General features: G+C 57.4%; 2 protein-coding genes across 11 annotated transcripts; one reads left to right on the top strand and one right to left on the bottom strand.

Annotated features, from left to right (window-relative positions):
- Positions 1 to 656: 656 nt before the first annotated feature.
- SLC9A3R1 (SLC9A3 regulator 1) lies at positions 657 to 18,827 on the top strand. Its single transcript, XM_040640270.1, has 6 exons — positions 657 to 1,372; positions 13,079 to 13,240; positions 14,059 to 14,212; positions 16,406 to 16,446; positions 17,602 to 17,691; positions 17,923 to 18,827. The coding sequence occupies exons 1-6, from the start codon at positions 911 to 913 to the stop codon at positions 18,112 to 18,114; spliced, it is 1,101 nt and encodes a 366-aa protein (XP_040496204.1). The 5' UTR covers positions 657 to 910; the 3' UTR covers positions 18,115 to 18,827.
- NAT9 (N-acetyltransferase 9 (putative)) lies at positions 18,702 to 25,304 on the bottom strand. Of its 10 annotated transcripts, none has more exons than XM_040640285.1 (7): positions 25,179 to 25,304; positions 24,517 to 24,602; positions 22,888 to 22,997; positions 22,204 to 22,347; positions 21,510 to 21,569; positions 21,214 to 21,308; positions 20,594 to 21,103 (listed from the first exon to the last, which is right to left on the bottom strand). In XM_040640285.1, exons 2-7 carry the CDS (start codon positions 24,591 to 24,593, stop codon positions 20,969 to 20,971), a joined length of 621 nt encoding a protein of 206 aa, XP_040496219.1. In that variant the 5' UTR covers positions 24,594 to 24,602; positions 25,179 to 25,304; the 3' UTR covers positions 20,594 to 20,968. The 10 variants fall into 10 exon arrangements, with proteins under 10 accessions (XP_040496211.1, XP_040496213.1, XP_040496212.1 ...); XM_040640282.1 differs by having other exon boundaries at positions 25,062 to 25,191; XM_040640283.1 differs by having other exon boundaries at positions 21,214 to 21,305; positions 25,062 to 25,191.
- Positions 25,305 to 25,461: the final 157 nt, after the last annotated feature.

Below are 25,461 nucleotides of genomic sequence, written 5' to 3'. Positions count from 1 at the left end.
CTCAAACCCTTGTCGTAGGTGACCTGTCTTCAGTGGGCAGCCCCGGGAAGCCTGGGCTCCCTGCTGAGCCCTCACACTGTCCCAGCGAGAATGAGAACCCGCATCCCAGTAAGCGTGTCCTTGGACAACGCAAAGCCCATGAACGGGGAAATACCGTTATTCAAACAACTTTGTTGGGTCGGACGGAGGTGGACCCAGTCTTACTCGCAAGACTTCTGGAACCCCGCAGCCCCAGAGCTGGAGCGGTTTCCCCGGCAACAGTCGCTCCCCACCCCCTACCCTCCCAAACCCCTCACTGGAGTACGCACAAGGATTTAGCTAAAAGTCGTTAAAACGTTACAGTCCTTTACCCGTGGGTTGGCTCTCCTCAATCCCCACCAAAGGTAAGGAAAATCAGAAGCCTAAGGGCCCCTCCGCCCAGTACCGGGAACTCGCCCCGCCCCCCGCCTCAACTTCGGCCACTTGGTAACAAACACTTCCACTTCCTGAGCCCTCTTTCTTCTCTCGCCGCGGGGCGCCGCGCGGAGCACAGGACCCCGCCCCCGCGCGTTCCCATTGGCCTGCGTCGTTCACCCGGCCCGAGCGCCCCTGCCTGTGGTCTCTGATTGGGCCGTGGTGTCCACACCCTCGATGCGGCCCCGCCCCCGGAATAAGGGGCTGTAGCAGTTTCGAGAGCGCTCAGACGCCGCGCCGAGTGGGGATTGGTCCACGCTCTCCTGCTTCGAGTCCTCAGAGTTCGCGGCCGCAGCTCGCCGCACACCTGTTCGTTCAGCCCACCCGGCGGCGCGGGGATTCTCTGCAGTGCTTCCTCCCGCCTGCCGGTCCGCAGGGCGGCGAGAAGGGTTGGACCGTCCCGCCTCCGGCTCCCAACGGGACCCCAAATCGCACCACTGAGCCGTCGCAGGGCGAGATGAGCGCGGACGCGGCGGCCGGGGCGCCCCTACCCCGGCTCTGCTGTCTGGAGAAGGGCCCGAACGGCTATGGCTTCCACCTGCACGGGGAGAAGGGCAAGGTGGGCCAGTTCATCAGACTGGTGGAGCCCGGTTCGCCAGCCGAGAAGGCGGGGCTGCTGGCCGGAGACCGGCTGGTGGAGGTGAACGGCGAGAACGTAGAGAAGGAGACCCACCAACAGGTGGTGAGCCGCATCCGCGCCGCGCTCAACGCCGTGCGCCTGCTGGTGGTGGATCCCGAGACGGACGAGCGGCTGCAGAAGCTGGGTGTCCAGGTCCGGGAGGAGCTGCTGCATGCCCAGGACGGGCCCGGGCAGGCCGAGCCGCCGGCCGCCACCGAGGCGCAGGGGGCTGGTGGCGAAAATGAGCCACAGGCCGCCGCGCCGGAGCCGCGCGAAACCGAGAAGAGCCGTCCGGAGCAGGTAAGTGTGGGCCCTGACCCGGCAGCGACAAAAAGGGGGTGGGAGGGGAAAGGGGGAGGAGACCGAGGCGCCCCTCGGATGTGCAACCGCGCGCCTGCCTCTCTTTCTGAAACTAGATCCTCGACGGGGAGACTGCTTCCGCCTACCGACAGGTCGCATTGGCTTGGGGCTGCGTCCCGTTACCCCCACGCCCCTTCCCAGACTGGGCTGGGACCCTGAGCGCCTTGCCACCTGCACTTCTTGCCCCTTGGCCTTTGGGAGTGGGAGTGAGGAAGGGCAGATCAAGGGAGCGCAGTACCCTTTCCTCTGCTCTGTTGGCGGTGTCTGTTCCCATTCTTCAGAACCTCCCAGGCCTGCACCTCCTCGACCACCCCACTCCCACCCGCCCCAGAGGTGCCAGTTTCCTCTCTGGCCCCTGTGGGTGGTAGCTGAAGCTGGGGTGAAGCGACTGCCACCCCGACTTCAGAAAGCTAGAGGAATAACAACCCCTTTTCTGTGCGGAGCCCCGGCACAAGGAGGGGAGGGTCTCGGACAGAGTTCTCCAGGCACCACCCCACCCCCGCCACTGGTGCGTGTATCATTAACTTCAGCGCGGCTGGACTTCATCCTCCTGAAGTACGGTGTGACTTTTAAGAAGAGAGGAAGCCCCACCGGCTCAGGGCGATGTGTGGGGGTGGGGTGCCGGGAGGAGGTGCAGAGGCGTCTCGGGGGTGGTGGCGGCTCTGCCACCCAGGAGGATTTATGAGTCTCAGGAATGTGAGGAGTAAGCGCTAGCTTGTATCTGGGAAGGGGAGGGGAGGACTTTGGAAGAAGAGAAAGGGTGGGGAGGAGGATGGGGAGAGAGTGGTCTGGTGTTGCTCGGCCATGCAGAAGCCAGAGGAAATCGCCAGGGACAGGTGGTCTTGCCCTGTCATTGTCTGTCTCACTCCAGTCCCGGGACAGCAAGCAGGGTGGTTGCATTTTTTGCCCATGTTTGTGTTTCCCCAGACGATCCAAGTTTGAATCAGCTGCAGGAGGGGCAGTAGCAAAACAGGAATTGTGATGAGAGCCTTCTGTCCCCAGAGAGTGAAGGGGGAGGCCTTAGGGTGCAGACGGTGGGGAGCAGAGCCTGGGCCTCCCAGGGCCCGTTTGGCTTGCACCAGCTCTCCACCTGGTGGCGGCGTGTGGCAGGAGTGTCCATGATGCCAGCTGAAGCCTCCCTGGACAGAGAAAGGGCACCCTTCAGCCTTAAGGTTGAAGGTGGAGCCCGAGAGGACCAGCTGGCTTGGTGGAAGTGAAGGAAGTGAGGTCACCAGGAACCCCATCCAGCCAGAGCTGGGTGCTGGGAATACCAGGGCCACCAGGCTCCCGCTTCCTGCCACTGCCAAGCTGGCATTGGCAAGGATGGGGGAGGGGTCAGAGCATCCCTGGCAGGGGTTTGACACCAGGGAGTTGGAACCCATGACCTCTGGTCCCAGGCAGAAATCCCGTTTGAACTTTGTGCTGAGCTGTGTGTATCAATTTGCCATTCCCCCCCCCTTTTTTTTTTGTTGGACTTTGGCACTGGCACAAGTAACCACCTCCCCACTCCCCATCCCCCGCCAAGATGCTGTTATGTTCAGCTCCTCCCCTTGCCCTTTCTTTCTTTCTTTCTTTCTTTCTTTCTTTCTTTCTTTCTTTCTTTCTTTCTTTCTTTTTTTGCTGCCGGGTACAGGAGGATCTGGGGGGAGGTGGAAGATGCCAGGGGTGTGGAGGCTTGACTTAGCATGTGCACTCCCACCATGCCATCTGAAAAAGCAGCGGAGCTTGACTTTCTATTTCTGGGTGACCACAGAATCAGATTCCCCCAGGTGGTGACGTGACATCTGCATTTGTGCGTATTTTGTTAGGCCAGAAGGGAGTGGAATACCCTCCAGTGGTCCTGGGGACACCATCCCCAGGCCTCTTGGGGTTTCAGGTCAACAGGCAAGCCACAGAACTTCTCTGAGCCTTGGTTCTCCCATCTGTAAAGTGGGGAGTGTCACTCTAGGAGTGACACCTGCTGCCTCTAGGATTTTACAAAGAGTGGGAAGTACTGGAGGGGCGCCTGGGTGGCGCAGTCGTTAAGCGTCTGCCTTCAGCTCAGGGTGTGATCCCGGCGTTCTGGGATCAAGCCCCACATCAGTCTTGGGAGCCTGCTTCTTCCTCTTCCACTCCCCCTGCTTGTGTTCCCTCTCTCACACTGTCTCTGTCAAATAAATCAATAAAATCTTAAAAAAAAAAAAAAGAGTGGGAAGTACTTGAGTCCCAAGTGGATGCTGAATTGAGCACCTTTTTGCCCAGACATTTGTGCGAGGACGCTTTCATCCTCACACAAAGCCAGTCCCTCTGGTAGGAAATTCCCATGAAATCTGGGATGGTAGCCGTGCAGGTGACCCACCCTGTCATTGCAAGGGAAAAAAAAAAAGTTAATAAACATAGTAAGACTTACTTTTTCCCTGAAAGGTGTCTCATAAAAAGAATTTGCGTTTTGGCCTGAATTTGTTTGCAGAGTGGGGACTGTTACGGTATCTTCATTCTTGTTACGGTATCTTCATTCTTGTTACGGTATCTACGGTATCTTGGTTCTCACAAGTGAGAAAGGTGTTCGGTGAACAAGTGCCACGCAGAGATTGGGTGGCAGGTGCCATCTCTTTGGGAAGACCAGGCTGGGTCGAGAATCATACAGGACGGAGGGTAGGGGGTGCCTGTAGTACTGTCGGAGGAGGAAGGGGAGGAGACGTCCAGCTGTGCCCACCTGCTCCACTGGTGGCTCCCCCCACCCCTACTCAGGGAAGAGCAGCAGCACCCTGCTCACAGCCCCCGCAGTCACAGTGGCAGATGGGCCGCAGGCCTGAGCCACCTCCGCTGTTCTAGCTGGGCCACCTCAAGCCAAGTGTCTTAACCTCCCTAGGCCTCTGTTTCCTCTTGCGTAAGTTGGGAGCATCGCAGCTGCCACATGGGGAGGTCTGTAAAGGGGTAGCTCCGTGCCTGGCACTAAGTAACTGCTCGGCACTCGGTGCTGTGGGTATTTCACAGTGGTGGTTACGTGCCCGCCCACGGGCAGCCAGCCCTGGACCTGCCCCTCCCTGGGCAAGTGCAGCTGTGTCCAGGCCTGGCTGTCTGTGAATGCTCAGTCGGAGGCCCCTGTTGTTGAATAAGCAAAAGGTGTTCCATAGCCCTTCCCAATCTGGCAGCCCGACGAAACCCTTCAGCCTGGCAACCTGTCAGTCCCGTTCTCCACGAGGCACGTTCTCCAAAACCACTCACAGCCCGCAGAGCCTTTCCTCGACCTCGCTGGCAGAGTGAGCTTTTTCTTCGCTCCCCTCCTCCTCCCGGTCCTGCACATTTCTTATTGCTATGAACACAATACTCGAATCATCTGTTCATGATCTTGACCCGCTGCGGTGGTGAGAGGGGTGAAGGCTGTGGCTGCTTTGTGTTTTATATCCGCAGTGCCTGGCGCACACTAGGGAGGGGCGCGCGTAATTTTTGAATGAATGAATGAATGCATAACAGCCGTAAGGCACCTTATCCTAATTCTTCTCAGTCCAGCACACCTGGGCCTGTTTGTGCCTCAGACACACCCAGAGATCGAAATTACAAGCAGAATCTACCCACAACATTTTCTTGCTTGCTAGCAGCTTCCATTGGGGGACTAGAAAGCTAAAGTGGTCCATTGTCGCCTATAAATCTCAGCTTCTACCTCTGTGAAATGGGAACACCAGAACCCACCTTGCAGGGTTTTGGGGAAATTTGATGAGATGATAGGTGTGTGTGTGTCAGTGCCCAGCTTGAGGTGTGTCCTTGCCAGACCTGAACCTGATCCCAGAGGCAAAAACAGTGCAGGCTGGGGTGCCGGGCTGGCTCAGTCCATGGAGCGTGTGACTCTTGGTCTCGGGGTTGTGAGTTTGGTCCCCACGTTGGGCATGGAGCCTGCTTAAAAAATAAATTTTCAGTGCCTAGATGGCTTAGTGGGTTGAGCGGCTGCCTTCAGCTCAGGTCATGATCCCAGGGTCCTGGGATTGAGCCCCACATCTCACTCCCTGCTCAGCGGGGAGTCTGCTTCTCCCTCTCCCTCTGCTCCTCCCCGCCCAGATTGTTCATACGCTCACTCACTCTCTCTCTCTCAAATAAATAAATAAAATCTTTTTAAAAATAAATAAAATTTAAATTAAAAAAAAAAAAAAGAAAAACAGGGCAGGCACCCTAGGCAGCAAGGTGGGCGGGTGGGCACGGTTTCCTGGCAGCCTACCAACTGCTTTCCCAGGACGGGCAGGCCATTACCCACTGGTCAAGTTGGAGTTGGGGAGGGCAGAACAGAGTCTGAGCTCTAAGATGTTTGGATTTTAAATAGACAGGGCGTGTGACAGTTTGAGTGTTGTTGGTTCCTTCTCTTACGCCACGTATTTGGGATCTCTTCTCCCCTGGTTCCTACCTGCAGCTTCCTATAAAGTTAAATCAATAATTCTGGAGGTAATTGTCTTGGAGACAGAATGGAGCGTCCTTCTCCGTATGTCTGGATGCGGGCCTTTCTCTTCCTGTCCAGACTTCCCATCCCATGGGGCCCTGAGGAGGCGGGGGAGCACTTAGGAATTAAGTGCTGCAGGCCTTTTACAGAGAGAAGCCAGAGTTCTCGACCCCAGCTCCTCTGCTTTTTGCTGCTCTGAGATGCAGTAGCCGAGCCGGGAAGGCAGCTCAGAGTTCCAGTGCAGCCTGGTCCCCTAAAGATACTGATGTCCATTTCGTGGATTCCCCTATGACAGCCCTGCGAGTTAGGTAGGAGTTTCTCCATTTTGTGAACGGATAGTGATCGTTCAGTAAATGGTAGCTATTATTTTTGTCTGGCAGTGTGCTGTGTACTAAACATGCCTTATGTCGGGGCGCCTGGGTGGCTCAGTCTGTTAAAGCATCCGACTCTTGGTTTCCGCTCAGGTCATGAGATCTCAGGGTTGTGAGATCGAGCCCCACATCTTTCTCTCTCTCTCTCAAATAAATATTTTAAAAAATAAACAAAAAAATAATAATGCCTTATGTCATGCAATCTACGAAACCGCCCCATGAGGCCGATACTAGCCCTCATGGTCTACACGGAAACGGAGGCTTGGTCAGTTCAGGTGGGCGGCCCCAGGGCTCTGAGCACTATAGTGAGACCTTACCACATGGACGGGGGTGTATCTTGGAAGCCAGCTCTTCTTTTGCCAGCGAGAGAGGGAACACAAGCAGGGGGAGTGGGAGAGGAAGAAGCAGGCTCATAGCAGAGGAGCCCGATGTGGGGCTCGATCCCATAACGCCGGGATCACGCCCTGAGCCGAAGGCAGACGCCTAACCGCTGTGCCACCCAGGCGCCCCGGAAGCCGGCTCTTCTGACTCCAGTGCCTGCGTATCCATTCAGCCACACAGTTGGGTTGTACTTGAGGGCCTGACTATCCAGCTGGAGGTCTCTGCCCGTCACATTCTGGGCCACATAAGAGCCATCACAGTGGAATAAATTCAGGCTGCTTGCACCAGCTCTTTGCAAGAAAGGGTCCCGGTAGCTTCTGTCTCTAGGGGTTATCCTTCGGCACCACCAGGAAAATGCCCAGAAGTGGCCTGGCTCCTGGTCCCCTCTTTCTCCTGTGATGGGCTGGGATCTGGAGTCTGGCCATCAAGTCTCTACCTTACCCCAACCCCCTGCGTCCTAAGAACCCACCCTTGCTGACTCTGGGGCTTCCCTGTAGCACAGAAGGCCCCCGCTGAAGGCCAACCTTGACTGTTGGCCTTGGCCTTCCTACACCCCTCGAGTAGGACAAGTCATCATGTCCCCAACCCTCTGGGCAACATTTAGGTTCCTTTGCCCTAGAAAAGGGTGAGTGGCACAGATTCCCTCATTTACTCCTTGCTGTATAGTCTGAGGCTAGAGCTGTGACTTCTGGAGTCAAAGGCTCCTGCCTCCCCTAGGTGTGTTACAAGGTCATGGAGCCCAATTCAGATGTGGGTGTGGAAAGAAAATAGCAAATGTTGGGTATGGGAAGGGTGATTCAGAAATGTGTTTGCGGGGGGAGCCCGGGTGGCTCGGTCAGTTGAGTGTCCACTCATGATTTTCAGCTCAGGTCATGATCGTGGGGTCATGGGATAGAGCCAGGTGATGGGACTCGGCCCTCAGCAGAGACTCTACTTGAGATTCTCCCCACTTGCACATGCGCCCCCCCCAAAATAAATAAATCTTAAAAAAAAAAAGTTTTAGGGGCTGACAGCCTAACGATGGAGAGTGAGGCCTCTGGAATACCAGCAGGCTGTTGTGGCAGCCCCCGGCCCTGTGTGGCTTGTAGCACTTGAAATGTGCTGGTCCCAACCGAGATGTGCTGGAATTCAGAAACACACACCAGATTTTGAAGATTCCTACAAACAAAAAATTATTAATAATTTTGAAGTGGATTGAAATGGTAGCAGTTTGGGTATATTACGTGAAATAAGATAATTATAATTAATTTTTAATTTCTTTTTTATTTTAATGTGACCACTGGGAAATTTTGAATTGCCTACCTGCCTGACAGTCTGGTCCTGTTGGTCAGTGCTGCTCCCCATCTGAGTTCAGAGCCTGCCTTCTCCTCCCCTCCGCTGTGTACTTGAGCAATTTATGTGACCTTTTTGAACCTGAGTTCCCTCTTCTGGGAACTGAGGGCAGTAATACCTTCCTCACAGGATTAGAATTGGGTTTGAATGAGAAAATGCACATGAAATCTGGTGCGGTCCTTGGCACACAGTACGTGCTCGGTAAACATTAGCTGCTGTTGTTGTTTATTAATAGAGCCCTAATTACACAAGCTCTCTGAAGGTCTTTGTCCCTCTCAGGACAGCAGTTAAATCCAGTGACTTCTGGGAGGAGGGTGAGGAAGAGGAGGGCTGAGGGTGCAGTGCCCACGGAGCAGGCGGGCATGGGGCGGCCAGCCTGGATGCTGTCCAGCCAGCAGCAGCCCACGTACCAGCCTGCTCCGTCCCAGGCTTGCCCAGCCCTGGGGAGACCTGAGCCAGACTCCTTCGGGTGGGTCTCTGGTCGGCACCAGGAGAAAGGAACCAGAGGGAGAAGCTGGCTCAGGGCCCCTGCGTGGGGCCTGGGAGAAGCAGCTCCCTCTTCAGCATACGTCTCCCTCCCGGATCCCACCCGGATCCACCCAGCTGGGCTCCCGAGAGGGGCCTTCCCGTGAGAAACAAGAAGGGCAAGATCGGGGGCTAGAGTAGCTCCTGTTTTGCAAATGGAGGTGTCCAACATCCCTCGGTCTGCACAGACCTGAGCGGGGAAGGCCTTGTCGGATGAAGTGAAGCCACACCAGGGCCGCGAGGCCTGGGTCAGTGGCCACCAAGGCTTTTTTGTACCTTGGGTGAGGAGAGGATGCCTTTAGCCTAGAGTTCTGGACACTGGCCAGCAGTCTGAGCTCCTGGTCACTTCCCGACCTGTACTGAGGACAGTGCCCCCTTGCTGCCCGGTCACATGTCACCCTCAGGCCAGGCCAGCTCTCGCCCATCCATTGTGGCTTCCTTGAAGAGCTGGCAGTATACCCAAGCTTGTGTCTCTAGAGTTCCGTGGAACAACCGAGCTGCCTCCCAGAGTAGCCACCGTTCCTGATGCCCAGCATACCCCCCCCCACGTCCCACCCCTACCAGAGCATCCAGGGCTCCTTCTGCCCACTCCCCTGTCCCCTTGTCGCCCACCCCATTGTCAGTGCTGACCTCCCTGGGGCGGCAGGCTTCGATCTTATCTGCATAAACAAGAGCCCTGGGCTGGGCTGGACTGGCTTGGGGGAAGGGCAGTCCTGGGAGGTGAGGGTCACCTTTATTATTCCCCCAGCCACCCTCGTGGTCTTCCTGCTCTAACAGCCCATTCCTTTTGGGGCCCAGAGCTGGCTGGCCTTCTGGAAGCAGCCTAGCTGTTTTCTATAGGGCCCATCACCATGACACCGGCCAGGGAGGGGCCCAGCGCAATGGGGCGTTGGCCCCCAGCAGCCCTCCCCGAGGAGGAACAGGGAGCGGCCCTGGGCCTGTTCCCCAGAGACAGGCACTGGGATTAGGGTATCGACTTTCCTCGGCTTTCCAGGTGGTTGCTGCTGGTGCCTATTGAATTCCGTCCCCACTGTCCGCTCTCTGGGCTGCGTGGGTGGAGGTGACTGGGTGGCCACTTGGGGCTGGGCTGAGCTCCCTGGGAGAGAAGAGGGAATGGAGGGGACGGCCACAGGTGGCCTGTGACAAGATTTGGGACAGCCTGACAACCTGAGGGTGGGAGAAGCCTCCAGGAGAAGAGTCTGAGGCAGCTCTCCTGGCAAGGTCTTTTCTGGAAAGCTTGTCTGGTGTTGCCTGGAAGTGAGACTCAGACCTGTCCCACCCGCCAGCCACCCCAGCTCATTTGTGCTGTCCTTCCTCTTGCTTCCAAGTCTCCACCAGACTCCTCACTGAGCAGGTCCTGATTTCTACTTCTGAGCTGTCATCGTCACGGGGAGTCCTGCCTGACACTCTGAACACTCTGAAACCATGTTCCCCTTGAAGTTGCCTCCCCATCCCCAGCTCTGGACCCCTCTGGAGCCTGTACTGTGACCCCTTCCGAGCTCCGGGGGGCCACACACCAGGACCAAGATGGCCTGGACTTGCCATCTGCCCCCTTCCCCCCGAGGCAGGACCCAGGTCCTACTTCAGCTCTGGGGATGCAGGCCCAGGAGCCACAGAGGCCAGGCTCTGCCCAGGTACCTGGCCCCTCCCCACCAGATCCCCAGGGAGGCTGCCCCCAGGGACGACTCCTGCCAGTACCAGCCTCACCCTGGCTGCTGGGATGGGCTCCTTGATGGGCTGACTCAGTATCTGGCAGTGACACCTCCTAGAGACAGCTGGGGGAGGGGTGGAGAAAAACAGGCTGGTCTTCCTGGAAGCATGAGAAGCCCCCACCCCTCTCGTGGGAAGGGAGGGAGCGCCCAGAGACTTGGGAAGGAGGGAGGTGAATGGGGCTCTGTAGGTGCCTGAACACTTCAGAAAACCACCTGGATCTTCTTGTCCCCCTGCTTAGCCACCCCCAGAGGGTAATGGAGCAGGTCCCAATGCAGGGGGAAGGGAGCAGTGAGGGAGCTGAGCCCCATTTCCTGCAATCCCCATGGCTTGGGACTGGCAGAGGGGAGCAAGTTTCAAAGCAGGCCCTCCGGCTTTAATGACAGGGCACCACACGAGGTGCAGGGAAGTATGCCCATGCCGAGAAGCCTGCAGCACGGAGACCCAGGCCTGCCCGCCCTGCTGGCCAGGAGCACTCCCCGAACCGCTAGGCTGCCCCAGCCCAGGCCTGCCCACTGCGGCATTGCTTATCCCAAGCTCAGGCTGGAGCTCTGGCCGCAAGAGGCCTTGAGCACCCGGAAGGAAGGCTGTGGTTTCATCAGCGACCAGCTGCCTCCCAGCAGAGACTGCCTCCACTGTGGGAGAGCGACCCATGTTTATGACTCCTGCTGAGGCCTCCTCCCAGTCTGGACTTGGGTCCTTCGGGGCCAGCCCATGGATGGTGGAAGGAACACGGGGTCCAAGTCAGCGACCCTGTGGGAGCTCTGGCTCCTCCAGTGTGAGGCTGGGTGACATCAGGCAGTGGGTTTAACATCTGGACTCTCAGTTTCCCGGTCTTGAGAATGGGGGTGACCACAGGTTGCTATGGGAAGGTTCTTTGGAATGAGAGGAGGTGGGGAAGAGCAGGGAGGGCAGAGCTGCTCGCACCACCGCCCCCCCTTCCCCTGCATGGTTCTCCTCCCCACTTTCTCAGGGTGACTGCGGGCTGTGCCTGGCTGGGGCAGAAAGCTGAGCCTCCACGGTCAGCAACTGGTCAGACCTGTTCCTGCTCACCTCGGCCTGGGGGAGGGCTGGCCTGGCAGCTTTGTGGAGGGATTAGCTGGAGGGGAGAAGAGCCTCACTTACTCCTGAACAAGATCCTGTGGGGGCTGCCAGGGGATAAGCAGCAGCAGGCGGGGAGGAGGGGGGCCCTCCTGGGATTGCACCCTGCTGACAGGGAGAGGTGGGGAGAAGAGAATGCTTCACAACCATGCCCCCCCCCGGCTGCCCCCCCACTTTTTTATGCTTGCTTCTCTGGCTTTGCTATTGCTATGGGGTGAGGGGATCCTGCTGAAGGAGAAACTAGGGAAGGGCCCAGGGCCTCTGGCGTAGATCAGGGTGTACACAGGTCCAGCCATCACCCCTCCTTCCTGTCTTCGTCTCCTCACACCCCCCCCCCCACCACCAACATCCTGAAACACAGCAAGACCTGCCCGGGCACTTGAAGGAAGGCAAAGTCACCCTTGGGCCACCCCCACCCCCCATGAGAGTGGAGGGGTGGGGAGCTCCAGGTGGGAGCTGCTCCTGGGACTGGCAAGTTGGGGCAGGAAGCCCGTAAGCCCTCCTCGCCTTCCCCGCCTTCCCCGTCTCCCTGGCCAGCTCTCCTCCCAGTTCAGGGACTGGCGTTTCAGAGCAACCTGGGCCCCCCCCCAGAATCTCCCTTCTCGGCTTCATGTGACTATTCGGTAGTGTTCCCAGCATGGGGAAGGTCTGCGTGTGCACAGGGATTTTGAAGTTGTGAAGTGTTCCCACCTGCGTGGATTATTCCACTGGACTTCACAGCGACCCTGGGACCCTATAAATGAGGAACCTGAGGCGCAAGAAGGAAATGACTTGCCCGGGGTCGCACAGCTACTAAGTGGGGGAAGCTGACACTGGGCCGGGGCCTTGACTCCGGCCTTTGCTCATTGCCTGGTGGCCTGGGGGACTGGCCCACACTAGCAGGCTGGCTGCTGCAGCCCTGTCCAGGCCAGGGAGGAAGGGGAGAGGGACCTTGGGCTTAGGCTTCTGGTCGAGGTTTCAGTTGCTGGCCCCATGCACACCCAGATTCCCTCCATCATGTAAATGTGTCCTAGGGCTGCAGTGTCTAAGCTAAGCTGCTTAAGTTGGACCAAGGATGGTAAAGACCATTTTCAGCTGAGTGTCGAGTGCTGCAGAGAAACCTGCCTGAGCCCTTTCAGTCCCCACTCTGGGCCGTGGCCACAGCCATGCTGGGCTCCCTGCAGCCCAGCCCTGCTTTCATGGCCCCTTCCCCATTCAGGGTTCCCCAGTAGGGTCTTTGGGGTTCTGCTGCTGTCTTTGCCCTCAGACTTCTGCTGGTGGGGGGGTCCCTGTCCCATGCAGGACCCCTGGCTGTGTTTCCCCCAGGTCTGGGGTCATCTGGCCACCTGCTTCCTTTTGGCTGGGCCTTTTGGCATGGATGGGGAAAGGCTTTACTATAAACATGCTGACCAGCTTGCAGTAAACACCTGCCCTGTCTCCTGCCCTGCAGAGAACTGGCTACCAAGGGGCCCGGGATCCCCAGTCACCCAGCCAGGGTAGCCAGACTGAACTTTTACAGGGGAGGGATAAGGTAGCAATCAAAATAACACAATTAACTTCAGAATGCCACAAGGGGAGGGACTTGAGCTAGTCTGGTCCCACCTAGCATTTGCCAGGAGGAGGTAACTGGCTTGGACGGGGCACCTGGGCAGTTTGCTACAATGCCAGGTCTTCTGGGTCCCAGCCCAGCATTCTCTCAAATTGCTGTGTGGGATCTCAGCAAACTTGTCTGCTTCTCATGTGTTCCTTGTGGGGGAGGGGAAGGGGTCAGGCACGGGGCAGGGAGGGCGGGACCTAGGATGACAGAGAATGGCCACGGACCCTCCTTTATCCCCACAGCGTGAGCTGCGGCCTCGGCTCTGCACCATGAAGAAGGGTGCCAACGGCTACGGCTTCAACTTGCACAGCGACAAGTCCAAGCCAGGCCAGTTCATCCGGGCAGTGGACCCAGACTCACCTGCTGAGGCCTCAGGGCTCCGGGCTCAGGACCGCATCGTGGAGGTAATGCTTCTCACTCTCCTTCCAGGCACCTCCTTCCTGCCTACCGCCACACAGATAAGCAGTTCGTGGGGCAGCCACCACACCACCTGCTCCTTGGTTAGCCCAAGGGGTCCAGGCACCCCATAGATGCCAGATGGAGGGAGGGAGCCAGAGAGAGGAGAAGCATGGTGGGAGGGTAGGAAGGAGGGAAGGATGGGCGGTAGATGGTGGATGGACTTTTTTCCTGCCCCTCTTCTCTGGGTTCTTATTCACCGAGAGACACACTCGGTGGCCCAGGATTCACCCGGCCATCCCAGTAGACGTGTGGGGCCGCCCACAGAGTTTCCTCCTGCCTGAGGCCTCCTTGCTGCCGGGCACACTCAGACTCTCTAGTGCGGTGCTCAGGAGGAAAGGACACATGAACCCCGTGCCATGGGCAAGCCCCAGAATCTCAGTCTTAGAACCTTAGAGCTAGAAGAACAGCTCTCCCAAGACTTCTCATTTTACACGTGAGCAGACCACGGCCCAGTGCGGGAAGTCGGGCACAAGTACATAGGAACGCTCAGGCCCATCCCAGGCCTCCCTGATCTTTCCTGTCCTTCTGTCACAGCTGTGTTTGTTTAGTCTTTTCTAGATATTTTCTTTGGCTTTTCTCATGTGTCCTGCCTCCTCATTTGACTGTCAAGTGGGAGGACCGCTTGGCTAAGTTCAAGACTCCACAGGCAAGGGGGAGCTTCGTGTCCCCAGACTGCCAGCTGACCAAGGACACGAAGAGGACCGTTCATACCGCCTCTGCCTACCCCCCCAAAACTGCCAGTAACCCCTGCCTCCACCCACAGGTGAACGGGGTCTGTGTGGAAGGCAAGCAGCACGGGGATGTGGTATCTGCCATCAAGGCTGGTGGGGACGAGACCAAGCTGCTGGTGGTAGACAAGGAGACTGATGAGTTCTTCAAGAAATGCGGAGTGATCCCATCTCAGGAGCACCTGACTGGTAAGCCCCTGGAAGCCCCCAAGTCAAGGATGTTGGCCAGCGCCCTGGATTTTCCATGTCCCGGGCAAGGGGTGGGCAGGCTCCTGCTTACGAGCTCCCTCCCCTCCTTCAGGGGAGGCCAGAAGCATAGGTTGGGAAAGAGGGGCCTGATGTCAGGAGAGGAAGTGGGGATGGCAGTGGGTTTCTGAGGACGGCGTAGGACAGGATTAGGCTGGCACGAGGGACGGCGAGACAGGACGGACGTACTTATTCCCAGGCCAAAGCTGCAGCACCGAAGGGAGGCCTCAGCCCCCAGCCCCTGCACCCCTAGTACATTCTCCAGGCAGCGCTCATGCAACAGAAGAGTTAACTCCAGCTTTGCTCGGTCAGATCAGAGTCCAGTGACGGGGGCCCAGTGCCTCCCCTCCCTTCTCTCAGGTTGTCTTGGAAACCCAGGCTCACTGGCTCTAGAGAGCAGTGGGTCCCTCCTTGGTCCCTGGGCCCCTGCCCTCCCCATCCCCCATATCACGCTGCCAAGCCTGGCACCTCCCCCTGCCTAAGCCCCAGCCACACAGGGGCAGGCTGCTGCCCAAGGGCAGGGAGGAGTTAAGCAAAGCTCTTCGCCCTGGTCTGGACTTTCTCCCTAGAAAGATGGCTCCTGTGGGAAGGGGAGGTAGGGTGGGTGGGACCTCTTTGGACTTTGCAGTGGGTGGGGCCTCCCTAAGCGTGTCAGGGTTTTATTTGTAGTGGGGTGATCCACCTGCAGGTCCTGCCACAGACATATCCCTAGGTGGAGGGTCCAGGTGGGCCCTGGGGGTTCCTGCAGGCAGGGATGGGTCAGGTGGAAGCTGACTCCAGGCAGGGGAGGTGGGGCACCACCTTACCCTTGTTTCCCAAGTTCACAGAAACCAGATTAACTCAGATAGTGGCCTTCCTCAGTGAGTGGGAAACTGAGGCCCCGAGAAGCCCCAGCCTTGCTCTTGGCCACATGGTGCGGGAGGACAGCTGAGATCTGAATTCCACACGGCTCCTCAAATACCTTCCCCTGAGGCCTCCAGCATCCTTCCCCCACCTACCCCAAGGAAATCAGCCCTCAGACATTCCTTCCTCTTATCTCTCCCGGCTGGGTGGGATGGGCCCTGAGAAAGCCAGTGATTGCAGCCTCTGTAGCCTCCGGCCAGAGGAGCTGCACGGGGAGGGATCTGAGGGCAAGGGGAGGGATCTGAGGGCAAGTCTCGGCAGGTATCTCTGAGGGGGGGGCCGGGGTCTCCAGGCTGCCCTGCCTTCCGCTCCTCCCAGCTGGGTGTAACTGCCCGCACAGAGAAGAATGCTGTCTTCCCAGCAGCTGCCTCCTGACCACATGAGATAGCCTGGGGGGGAGTGGGTGAGGGTCCCTGTGTCCCAGTGACCCCCTGCCCAGTCTCTGTGGGAAGAGGGTAGGTAGCAAAAGGGAGAAAAGGGTGAGAGTCAGCTATGTCGGACGTCCAGGCCACCAGGAAAGATGCATGTTGCTGGTACACTAAGAGCAGAGGAAACCCACCCAGGCCGACCAGCGCAAATAGTCCCACCTTGTTGGCCAGGTGGGGCCCCTACCTGAGTGAGCCCCTCACTGGGCTGGTCTGGTGTTCTCTCCTCCTGAACGCCCCTGCCCTGTGTCCCCTAACCCTCACATGGGCAAGCAGGAGTGGCGGTTATTTTCTCTTTCGGCTGAGGCAGGTACTAACCAGAATCTGGTGCCCAGGCCTGGGGATCTGCATTTCTAACAAGCTTCCCAGGTGATTCTTAGGCAGCCAGCCTGGAATTTCCTCCCCCTCTAGGACAGTGGTTTTTCCAAATTGCTTATTACCCATCCGTGGTTCTCAAGATCAACTTAGTAGGCAGAGACTAGCATACTTCTTTAAATGAAACCGAACTGAAAATACTGGAGAGCATTACAAGGTATAAGGGTGAATGTCACTTTGTCAGACTTGTTACACGCAGTGTGTGTGTGTGTGTGTGTGTGTGTGTGTGTGTGCGCGCGCGCGCGCTGGGTCATCAGAATGTCAGGCGTACTTCCAGAGGGTTGCAGTCAAGAAACTTAAACACTGATGTAGGGCACAAGGTCTAATTATGGCCCAAACCCCGCAGCACTCCCTCCTCTCCAGGCGCCCCCTCCATCTGCATTCCCCAGAGCTTCTGGACTCACCTCTGCTGGTTTGTTTTCCCTTCTCTTAGGTCCCTTGCCTGAGCCCTTTACCAACGGGGAGATTCAGAAGGTAAAGGCGGACCCTCTAATGCTTCTCTGGCTCTCAAGCCCGGGGCTGCAGGAGAAGGGTGGAAGGCGGCATGGTTGGGACAAGGATGGCTGTCTGGCTCAGGCTGAAACTCCCATTTCCATGCTGCTCCCTCCCGAGCTCCGAGCTATAAAACTGCCGGTACACCCCTCAACCGGTACACCCCTCAACCGGTGCCGAGCCAAGGCAGTGGGGAGGGAGAGGCCTGGCCGCCCCTCTGCAGCCCGCCATCCTGGTGACAAGCCCCGCCTTCCACTCCCCACCGTACAGAAGAGGCCATTCTTCCCCCCAAGAACAGAGCTTCAGTGTCTGGACGCACGCTGCCTGGGCCTTGCTGCTTCCAGTCTGAATTGGAACAACAAAGCCCCTCCCCCCCTCCCTGGGCAGAAGGGAAGAGAAGGCAGTGGAGGCTGGGGAAGAGATGGTGGGGCCTAGTGCCAGCTGAGGCCACAGAGGAACCCAGGCAGAGGCTGAGCACCAAGCTGAAGCCTTGGCCAAGACCTTCACTCTGAGACAGGCTGACTCCGAGTCAGACCACAGAGCAGGAGCTCTCTGCAGGGTCTGCTCAAAGGGTTCCCATCCCCAGGGGCTACTGCAAGGGGGGGTGGCCCTGGGCCACCTGAACTTTCTGTCACTCCATCTGTGGGCCTAGAACTCTCATCCCCCTTATTCCTTCAGAAAAGCCCTTCTTAGCTGCTTTGGGGTTAAGGTTTCAAGATTCTTGGGGTGAAGTCCCAGGAAACAGGTGGGCTGCAAGAAATTCAGGGAGTTACCACACAGTTCCCTGTATCAAGCAGAGGCCCTCAGTATCCCCACACTCCACAGAGCCCCTCCATGGCCACTGGCCCAAAAGGCTAGTCAACAATGAAGGCTACTTTGGGAGGGCTGGGGAGGTGGGGGGGCATGTGAGCAATTCAGCTAATCCCACGATGGTCCCTCCCACCTGGGTGGTGGAACCAGGCTGCCCTCTGATCCTTAGAGGAATGCAGACTCAGGCAGCGGGGCTTTGGGGTCGATGGGAAAGGCTTGAGTAGAGCTTCTCAGACTGAGGCACCTGTCTTCCCTGGGAATACCCTTCCTTGTCAGGACTTCCCCACCCCATCCCTTGCCAACCCACACCCCTCCTCTTTGTGCCAGGAGAATAGTCGTGAAGCTCTGGCCGAGGTGGCTTCCGAGAACCCCAGATCAGCCCTGACAAGATCCATCTCCAGTGATACCAGTGAGGAGGTAGGCTGCCGGTTGGGCGGGCAGAGGGTGGCACTGGGTTACAGGAAGGCCGTTCCCGGGCCACACTTGTTCCTGGCACACCAGCCTGCCTTGGAGGTCACATGCTATGCCACGTTCTGTCCTTGTGACCTGGCTTCCCTGGGCACTGCCCCAAGGGAGCCACCTTACCGAGGCTGAGGACTGGGACACCTCGCCAGGCGCTGACTCCCGCCCTCTGCCGCTGCTTTGCAGCTGAATTCCCAGGACAGCCCCAGGAAACAGGACTCCACGGCACCCTCGTCTACCTCCTCCTCCTCTGACCCCATCTTGGACTTCAACGTCTCCCTGGCCGCGGCCAAAGAGAGGGCCCACCAGAAGCGCAGCAACAAGCGGGCCCCGCAGATGGACTGGAGCAAGAAAAACGAACTCTTCGGCAACCTCTGAGCATCTTCCCGCAGATGCCCAGGAAAGCTGGGGGGGCCTGGCCAGCCCCCAGGCTCCAACCCAGCTCCCTCGCCCTCCACCTCACTCACTTCCTGCCCCCCTCAATCGACACACAAATCAGCACAGCATCCCCCCCCATCAGTGAATCTGATTTTTTTAGAGAACTATGGCCTTCCCTTACCTCGGGGAAGGTGAATGTGTTTCCATCCTGCCCCAGTCAGAATGCAGACTCTTTCCCGCTCCTCTCCTCACTGAGTGCTTCAGCCCCTTGTCACTCCCCAGGGACACTGGAACCCACAACCAAGCAAGGATGGGGGACCCGGTGAAAGGGCCTATTCCCTTGCAGCCCCAAGTGATGACTGAGTCCAGGTTGATCGAGAACTCCTGATGACAGCAACATTGTGGAATGGACAGGGGCCCATCATCCTTAGAGCTGTGGCTTGGGCATTTTATTTTTGTTCATTTGATTATTTTTATTATTATTATTTTTTTTTTTTTAGTACAGTATCAGAGCTTAGAGGGATTTTTGTTTCCTTGATTAACGTGATTTTCCAGGTTGTTGCATCCAGGACACAGCGGGAACCTCAGCCTTAAAACTTTGTTTCTGCTCCTACCCCGGAACCCGGGGCAGCACGGGGAGGGTCTGGCTACCCCTGCCCAGCCACCCTATTGTAAGGAAACTCCCATCAGAAATTCAACTGGCTTCCAAACTGCCCCAGCCTCTGTGTGGTCTTTCAGAGCTCCGGGTGTTCCCAGGGAAGCCTCCGGCTGAGGGTGGGGTACAGCTGGAGGGGAGGACAGTCCAGAGTTCTCTGACTCCAGGTGGGGGAGTAGAACATGGGCAGCTGTGTTCAGAGGGCCTTGGGCCCCATAGCTGCCTGGGCTTTGCACAAGTCCCGTGGGAGTGGGACCTGCCCGGCTCCTGAATGCATGCAAGGGCTGTCCCGAGAAGCCTTTACTGTAGGAAGTGGGAGGGAAGAGCCGCATGCTCAGAGGACTTCATGCAGTTTCTAATTCAGGAGCACGGAAACTGAATCCTGGATGGAGCTGCATTTGCAATGCGAAGACCCGGCTTTAATCTTTTCCACTCACAGCCAGTTGGGTGCGGGATCCCCAGGAGTGGCCGGAGCTGGCAGCAGATTCTCCATTGAATCTGGCCATGGACATGACTAGAGGACAGCCGTCCAGGACATGCTCTATGGCAGGTGGGGTGGAGGGGACTTTCCAAGGGCAAAATACCGGTCTTCCTCAAGAGCTCCAGGTCTCTCCCAGCCCTGGCACCTGAGGCCACATCCTGGAAGTCAGCCAGGGTGATCCACAAGGGCTGAGACTGCCAGGCCCAGAGGTGCTTGGAGGGGAGGCAGGGAAGCTGATGCTCCAGGAGACCGCTAATCGACGAGGAGCCGGGACGCCCTAGGGTTCAGAGAAGGCCCGATCACTATCTGGACAAGTTAGAGCTTAGATTCCCACCAGCCTTAAGAGAAACCATTCAAACCCTTTCACAGCCCCATGGCCTTGGGCCTGGCCCTCCCAACCTTGCCTCTAGCCTGTGAGCCCTGGTAGAAGCCCCTCACAGGTAAGCCAGGCCTGAAGACAGCTCCACAGGGCAGTGGATGGGGACTCCCCCCACCTCACCTCTTGGGTGGGGAAGCCGGGGTGGGGGGGGAAGCCTCTGATGAAGCTCACGGTTGGAACTCCCATCGCTGAGGGGCCAGACACTACAAACCCCTTTGTACTCAGCCAGCAAAGTCAGATTCTAGTTTTCCACCTGCATGGAAGTGCTGGAATATGCCAGATTGGGGGGGGGGTGCTGGGAACTGAGGGCCCCAGTGATAGTTGTGGTTCCACTACCTTGTGCAAATCACTGCAACTCACCTGAAGGTTTCCCCCTCTGAGAATACCGAGTACCCTCGAGGGTCTCTTCCATGACCACGTTTTGAAATATGGCTGGCCTCTCAATGACCGCGGAGATGACTGGACAGTTGGGAATTGAAAGGTTGTCTGCCAGGCAGCCCCGTCACCCCAAACCTGTGCCTCCGGCGCCCCCTTGTGGCTTTGTCGGGCGCAGCTGCTCCCAGAGGCCGAACGGTGAGGAGCAGAGTGGGAGGTCACAGGTCCCTTCAGGAAGGTACTGCTGAGTGGTTGCTGCTGCTTTCTGCAGCCCTTGCAACCAAGCAGAGGCTCCCAGCTTTACCAATAGACGGGTGCTCCAGCCACGAGGAGCTGTATCCAAAACACTCCTGGGCCCAAAGAGGAGAAGGAGCAAGGGCAAGGATACTCACCCACTTAACTTTCCAAGCCACCTGTCATTTAGGGCCTAGCTCACTCATTTCCAAACTTCTTGGGGTCACCCTGCTTCCGCACGACAAAAGCAGACTGAGCTCCTGCCCTGATCCTACCACACTGGACTGGATGCTGCAGGCTGGGCCTTCTGGTGGCTCACCTGCACGGAGGCCCAAGGAAAAGCCAGGAACGGTGCTATGCAGTAGGCTTTACTCCTAGCCAGGGCCTCCACCCCAGGGTGGCGCTGCTGGCCTTCCATTCACCAGGCCCCCATCCACCTCTGCTCCCACCTCCACCCTGCCTCCTGGGGATTCATGCTGTCCACTCCAGGTGCCGGGAGTCCAGGGCTGGCCGGGAGGATGGGCTGGCCCTGAAGTCACTCATCCACACTGCCAGGGTGAGGGAGGCCAAGGCAAGTCCGGGCCGGATTCCCAGGCTACAGAGGGGCCAGGGGACTAGGCCTCAAAGGCCCCGACAGTTCACCTTCTGTTACGGGGCTCTGGTCTTTTGGACTGCGTGGTCCCAGCACCCCCATTCACACAGGGTGGCTGTCCCCAAGGCCAGCTGTCTGTCAATGGGACTCTGACGACCCATCTATATAGCACTTCTCTTCCACGTGGCTGGTCTGCTCCAGAAGCCACTGCCGCTCATGCTCATTCATTGTCAGCCTGAGTGTCACCTCTTGGAAGACACTGTTCACGGCCACCTATGTGAGCCAGAGAGAGCAGGGGCAGCTAAGTTACAGCCACAAGCTCTAGCACCACTGGGCCCCACCACCCGCCCCAGGCCTCGCCCTCCCACCAGCCACATCCTTACCTGCTCAAAGTGAAGCTTCCGGAACATCCGGATACTTGGTTCATTTCCTTGCCCAATTTTAGCCTCAAACTTGGTCAGACCTAGTTTGGTCACTCCTCCCAGAGAAGATCGGAGAGAGGGACGAGCCACAGGATGAAGCATCCCCCTCACACCCCCTGCCCTTCCTCTCTCACTTTGCAGTGAAGGCACCTGTCACCTGCCCCCCACCCTCAGGCCTGAAGAAGGCTCACTCCCAACACTCCCCCACCCTCACCTGGGGCCTGGCCACTTCTCCACTGTTTCTCAGGCTTCCTTACCATAAGACATCATCATGAGAACCGCCTCGGTGCCAAAGCCTTTGCCCCTGCAGCTGGGCTCTAGGAGAAACAATGGCGACCATTGGCACCATGTGCCAGGCTCTGTTGCAGGCACAGCTGTGAGGCAGCCAAAACCTCATTTCATCCTCAACTCGAGACGGCTGGTACTATTATTGCCATTGTGCAGACAGGGAAACAGACACAGAGACACTGAAATGACTAGCACAAGGGCTCCCAGCTTAGAGGCACCAAGCAACCCGACCCCAAAGTCAACCCTTTAACCACAATATGCTGCCTCATCAGGACAGTCTTAGGGGAAGGCTATGGACCAAGGAGGACACAGACTAGAGGGGCTCCTCCCGCAGCATGGGAAGAAGCTCCAGAGAAGGTCCTTTATTTTGGGAGAGTCCCCAGTGCCCAGCCCCCCAGCGGGGATGGGGCAGAATGAAGTCTGAAGACCCCTGAAACCGAAGGTTAAATTCACCCCTAAGCAGAAGACCGGAATAAAGCAAACGACCACGGGTGGACTGGCAGGCCACTGGAGTGCCAGGCGGCAGCGTGCCCTAGCTCGAGGCTGGGCTCCCCAGTGCGGAACCTCCCACTGAGCTGAGTGCCCCACGCAGCCTCAGCTGGCTTAAGGTTCCGCAGCTCCAAGGGCCAGAAGGGAGGGAAGGCAGGGCCAGGTGGAACAAACCTGCAATCATGACCTCAATCTCCCCCAAGGAGGGGTCCCTTAGATCTGTGAGAAAGAGGTTTACATCTCCCGCCATGCAGCTGTCTTCAGTGGTGCTCGGCCGGGCCTGCCACTTCTCTGCATCCAGCACAATGAACGTACACTCTAAGGAAGGAGGTGACAGGGTTATCGCCTACCCTCCCCGAGGAGGCGAAGTGACGACAGTCTTCCTACCCAAACCAGAGAACTGTAGAACACTGTAGGAAAACAAGCCCAGAGCTTTCCTTAGCTGATGACAAAGCCCTAAACCTGCCTCACGCAGGAAAAGATGGGAGTCCAAACAGCAGCTCTGTTCTCAGACAGCAAGAACCACAACTGCTTCTGAGCAAGAGATGAGAGGGGCAGGGCCTCAATCTACAGCCAGAGCCCTAAATGCTTTACTTTCTCTAAGTCCTTCCAAGCCTGATGCAGTGAGTGGGGAAAATGACAGAAGCCTCAGTCACAGGGACTGGCTTCCATGGGCATCGGAGTATGACGGTTTCAGGCATCCTCCAGCCTTTCCGTGAAGGGGTTTTCAGTTCCTGGGGCCCAAAAGGGCTACAGCTGGAATGAAAAAGGGAGGGAACCCGGAGACTGTCTCTGGAGCCAGCCCTCCCACTGCCAGCCCAGCCCAGCCCAGCCCAGCCCAGGGCCTGGGCTCCTCACTGTCCGCATCTTCCCGCCAGCTCCGCTGCATCGAATACTCCTGCTCCAGTGTCAGCGGCTCGGAGGCTGTCAAACGCTGCAGCTCCTCTGATTTCATCCACTCGTGGTACCTGCAGGGAAAGGCGGATGGCCTTTGGCCTGCAGGACCGATTCAGAAGTACGGGTCTGACATTTTATGAGATGAAGAAGTGGACGGTAGGAAGGAGAACTCCACAGGGCTAATAGAGCTCATAAAAGATCAAGGAGGGGGGCCCGGGTGGCTCAGTCAGTTAAGCGTCCGACCCTTGATTTCGGCTCAGGTCATGATTCAGGGGTTCTGAGATGGAGGCCTGGTCGGACCCCGAGATGGGCGTGGAGTCTGCTTGGGATTCTCTCTCTCCCTCTGCCCCTCCCACTGCTTGCACGAGGGCTCTCTCCTCTTAAAAAAAAAAAAATCCAAGGAAAGGATTATAATAGCTCCTTAGGCAGAAGGCCATAAGCACAAGACCAAGAAGCAGGCTGGTCTGACAAGAGACCAGCAGGAAGGGTCAGTTTTCTCTATCCAGCTTCCTGTTCTGTCTCAGGGGTCAGTGCGGGGGGAGTAGTCTGAAGTCAAACATTCCTCAAATTCCTGAGCAGAAGTATATGGCAAGCTGACCTCAGTAAGGATGGCTGGACATATCTCCACAAAGGCCAGACAGGAACCCCCAAAAAGAAAAAACTACAGGGGCACCTGGGTGGCTCAGTCAGTTAAGTGTCTGCCTTCAGCTCAGGTCATGATTCTGGGGTCCCGGGATCGAGCTCAATCAAGCCCTGACTGGGTTCCCTGCTCTGTGGAGAGCCTACTTCTCCTGTTCCCTCTATCCCCCTCCCCCTCAACACTTGTGTGCACATGCTCGCTCTCTCACTCACTCAAAATCTTTTTAAAAAGAAAAGAAAAACTACAAGTGGAGAATATACCCCTACATCACCACCATCCCAGCCTACCAGACATTCGCCAGCTGCCCCAGCAAGAGTCCCACCCTAAGACTCAGCTCTGGCCTGTCAAGAGTAGGCATCAGAACAACCCATTCGCTCAGTTTTATGAGCTAACCTTACATCTTCAAGAACTGAGCATATTTGGAGCATCTGGGTGGCTCAGTTGGTTGAGCGGCCGGCTATGGGTTTCAGCTCAGGTCATGATCTCAGGGTCCTGGAATAGAGCCCAGTATCTGGACTCCACGCTCAGTGGGGAGCCTACTTCAGGATTCTCTCTCTCCTTCTGCCCCTCCCCCCACTCCCTATCTCTCTAAAATAAATAAATCTTTAAAAAAAAAAACTATGTATATTCACTGGCAACAGAGGAATGTCACTAATTTACAATTACGCAGTTTCTTTTCTTAAACACATTTAGTTTACACAAAATAATTCCTTGCTGAAGTCCAAAAAGGAAGCTGAGAGAATGAAAGGGAAAAGCAGAGGGAGGGGTGACTTCTTTCAGGGAAGTCCTCATCCTCTGCTTCAGGGCTCACTTCTTTCTGTAATGACTTCTCACAGCAATATTTCTCCTTCTTAGAGAACACAGCTTCTGAGATTTGGGCTAAGGAAGGCTGACCCTCCTCACTGCATCTTGGAGAGCTGGTTTGTACCCCACGTTAGGTGGACGGTTACCTAGGCACGTGCTCTGCGGTGTAGGGTACCAGCACCACCTTCTTCCCCAGCAGCAAGGTGTTCTCATTTAACCTCATGGTAGCAGCCTGCAGGAGGGGAGGGCAAACACTTCAGGACCCTGTGTTTCCTCCCACTTAGGGTGGGAGTCCCGGGCCTCCAGTTCGTTAAACGCATCCCAGAGCTAAGCTGTCAGAAGAACCTTGGTCCTTCTTTCTTGCCAAACATTTCAGAGAACACGGACTCTAGACCTCTTGCGAGAAGGGGGAGACGGCCGGTTAAAGATGGTTATGAAATCCTTGCGTCGCATCTCAAGGGACTAAGCCTGAGCTGCCATTTCTGCGTGTCCCTTCCATCCCACCTCGCTGAACTAGGAAGCCTCAAACCCAAACACCAAAGCTCCCATCACGTGCCCCCGTCCCGAGACTCCGCCCCAGGATCACCCTTCAGACCCGCTTTAAGCCTATTTCCAGCCCCTCTTCCCAGCGACCACCCCAGCCACCGGACTCGGGCCCTCTCTCCTCCCCACCCACCAAGCCAGGTCTAACCAGGCCGCTTCGGGGTGAGACAGGCTTAAGTTCTCAGTCCCCTCCCTTTTGTAGGGACCTGTAGGCTACTCTTCTCGATCACCCCAACCACCGGGGTCCCGGAGCGGCTCAGCTCACACCCACTCCCCGCCGACGAAACCGTCCCCAGCAGCGGGGGCGATCCACCTCTTGCGACCAGCCCCGCTTCCCCTCAGTCCGGCGGCCCCCCTTTCCGCAAGCGCCTGGAAGTGCCCCTCCCCCGTTTCCGCCACGCAGACGGCAGCCGCCCCGGCCCAATCCCGGTCCCGCCTCCGCGAAGCGCCCAATCAGCGCGCTGCGCCCCGCCCAGGGCGCGCACGGGCAAGGTGGACTCCGGTCGCGGGCGCATGCGCGCTGGGGACGCTGGTGCGGGACAGCTGGC

Source organism: Ursus maritimus, unplaced genomic scaffold (genome assembly GCF_017311325.1).
Source record: "Ursus maritimus isolate PB19 unplaced genomic scaffold, ASM1731132v1 scaffold_24, whole genome shotgun sequence".
NCBI classification, from domain to species: domain Eukaryota; kingdom Metazoa; phylum Chordata; class Mammalia; order Carnivora; family Ursidae; genus Ursus; species Ursus maritimus.
This window is presented reverse-complemented; position numbering and strand designations above follow the sequence as displayed.

Bases quoted from the DNA above. Each gene is read 5' to 3' on its own strand.
- SLC9A3R1 (XM_040640270.1), top strand. From the start codon at position 911: ATGAGCGCGGACGCGGCGGCCGGGGCGCCCCTACCCCGGCTCTGCTGT. The intron at 14,213-16,405 runs GTAAGCCCCTGG...CCCTTCTCTTAG, and splicing joins ATCTCAGGAGCACCTGACTG to GTCCCTTGCCTGAGCCCTTT. The intron at 17,692-17,922 runs GTAGGCTGCCGG...GCTGCTTTGCAG, and splicing joins CCAGTGATACCAGTGAGGAG to CTGAATTCCCAGGACAGCCC.
- NAT9 (XM_040640277.1), bottom strand. From the start codon at position 24,593: ATGAGGTTAAATGAGAACACCTTGCTGCTGGGGAAGAAGGTGGTGCTG. The intron at 22,348-22,887 runs GTGAGGAGCCCA...CTCCTTCCTTAG, and splicing joins CTGGCGGGAAGATGCGGACA to AGTGTACGTTCATTGTGCTG. The intron at 21,570-22,203 runs GTTTGTTCCACC...TGTTTCTCCTAG, and splicing joins GATTGAGGTCATGATTGCAG to AGCCCAGCTGCAGGGGCAAA.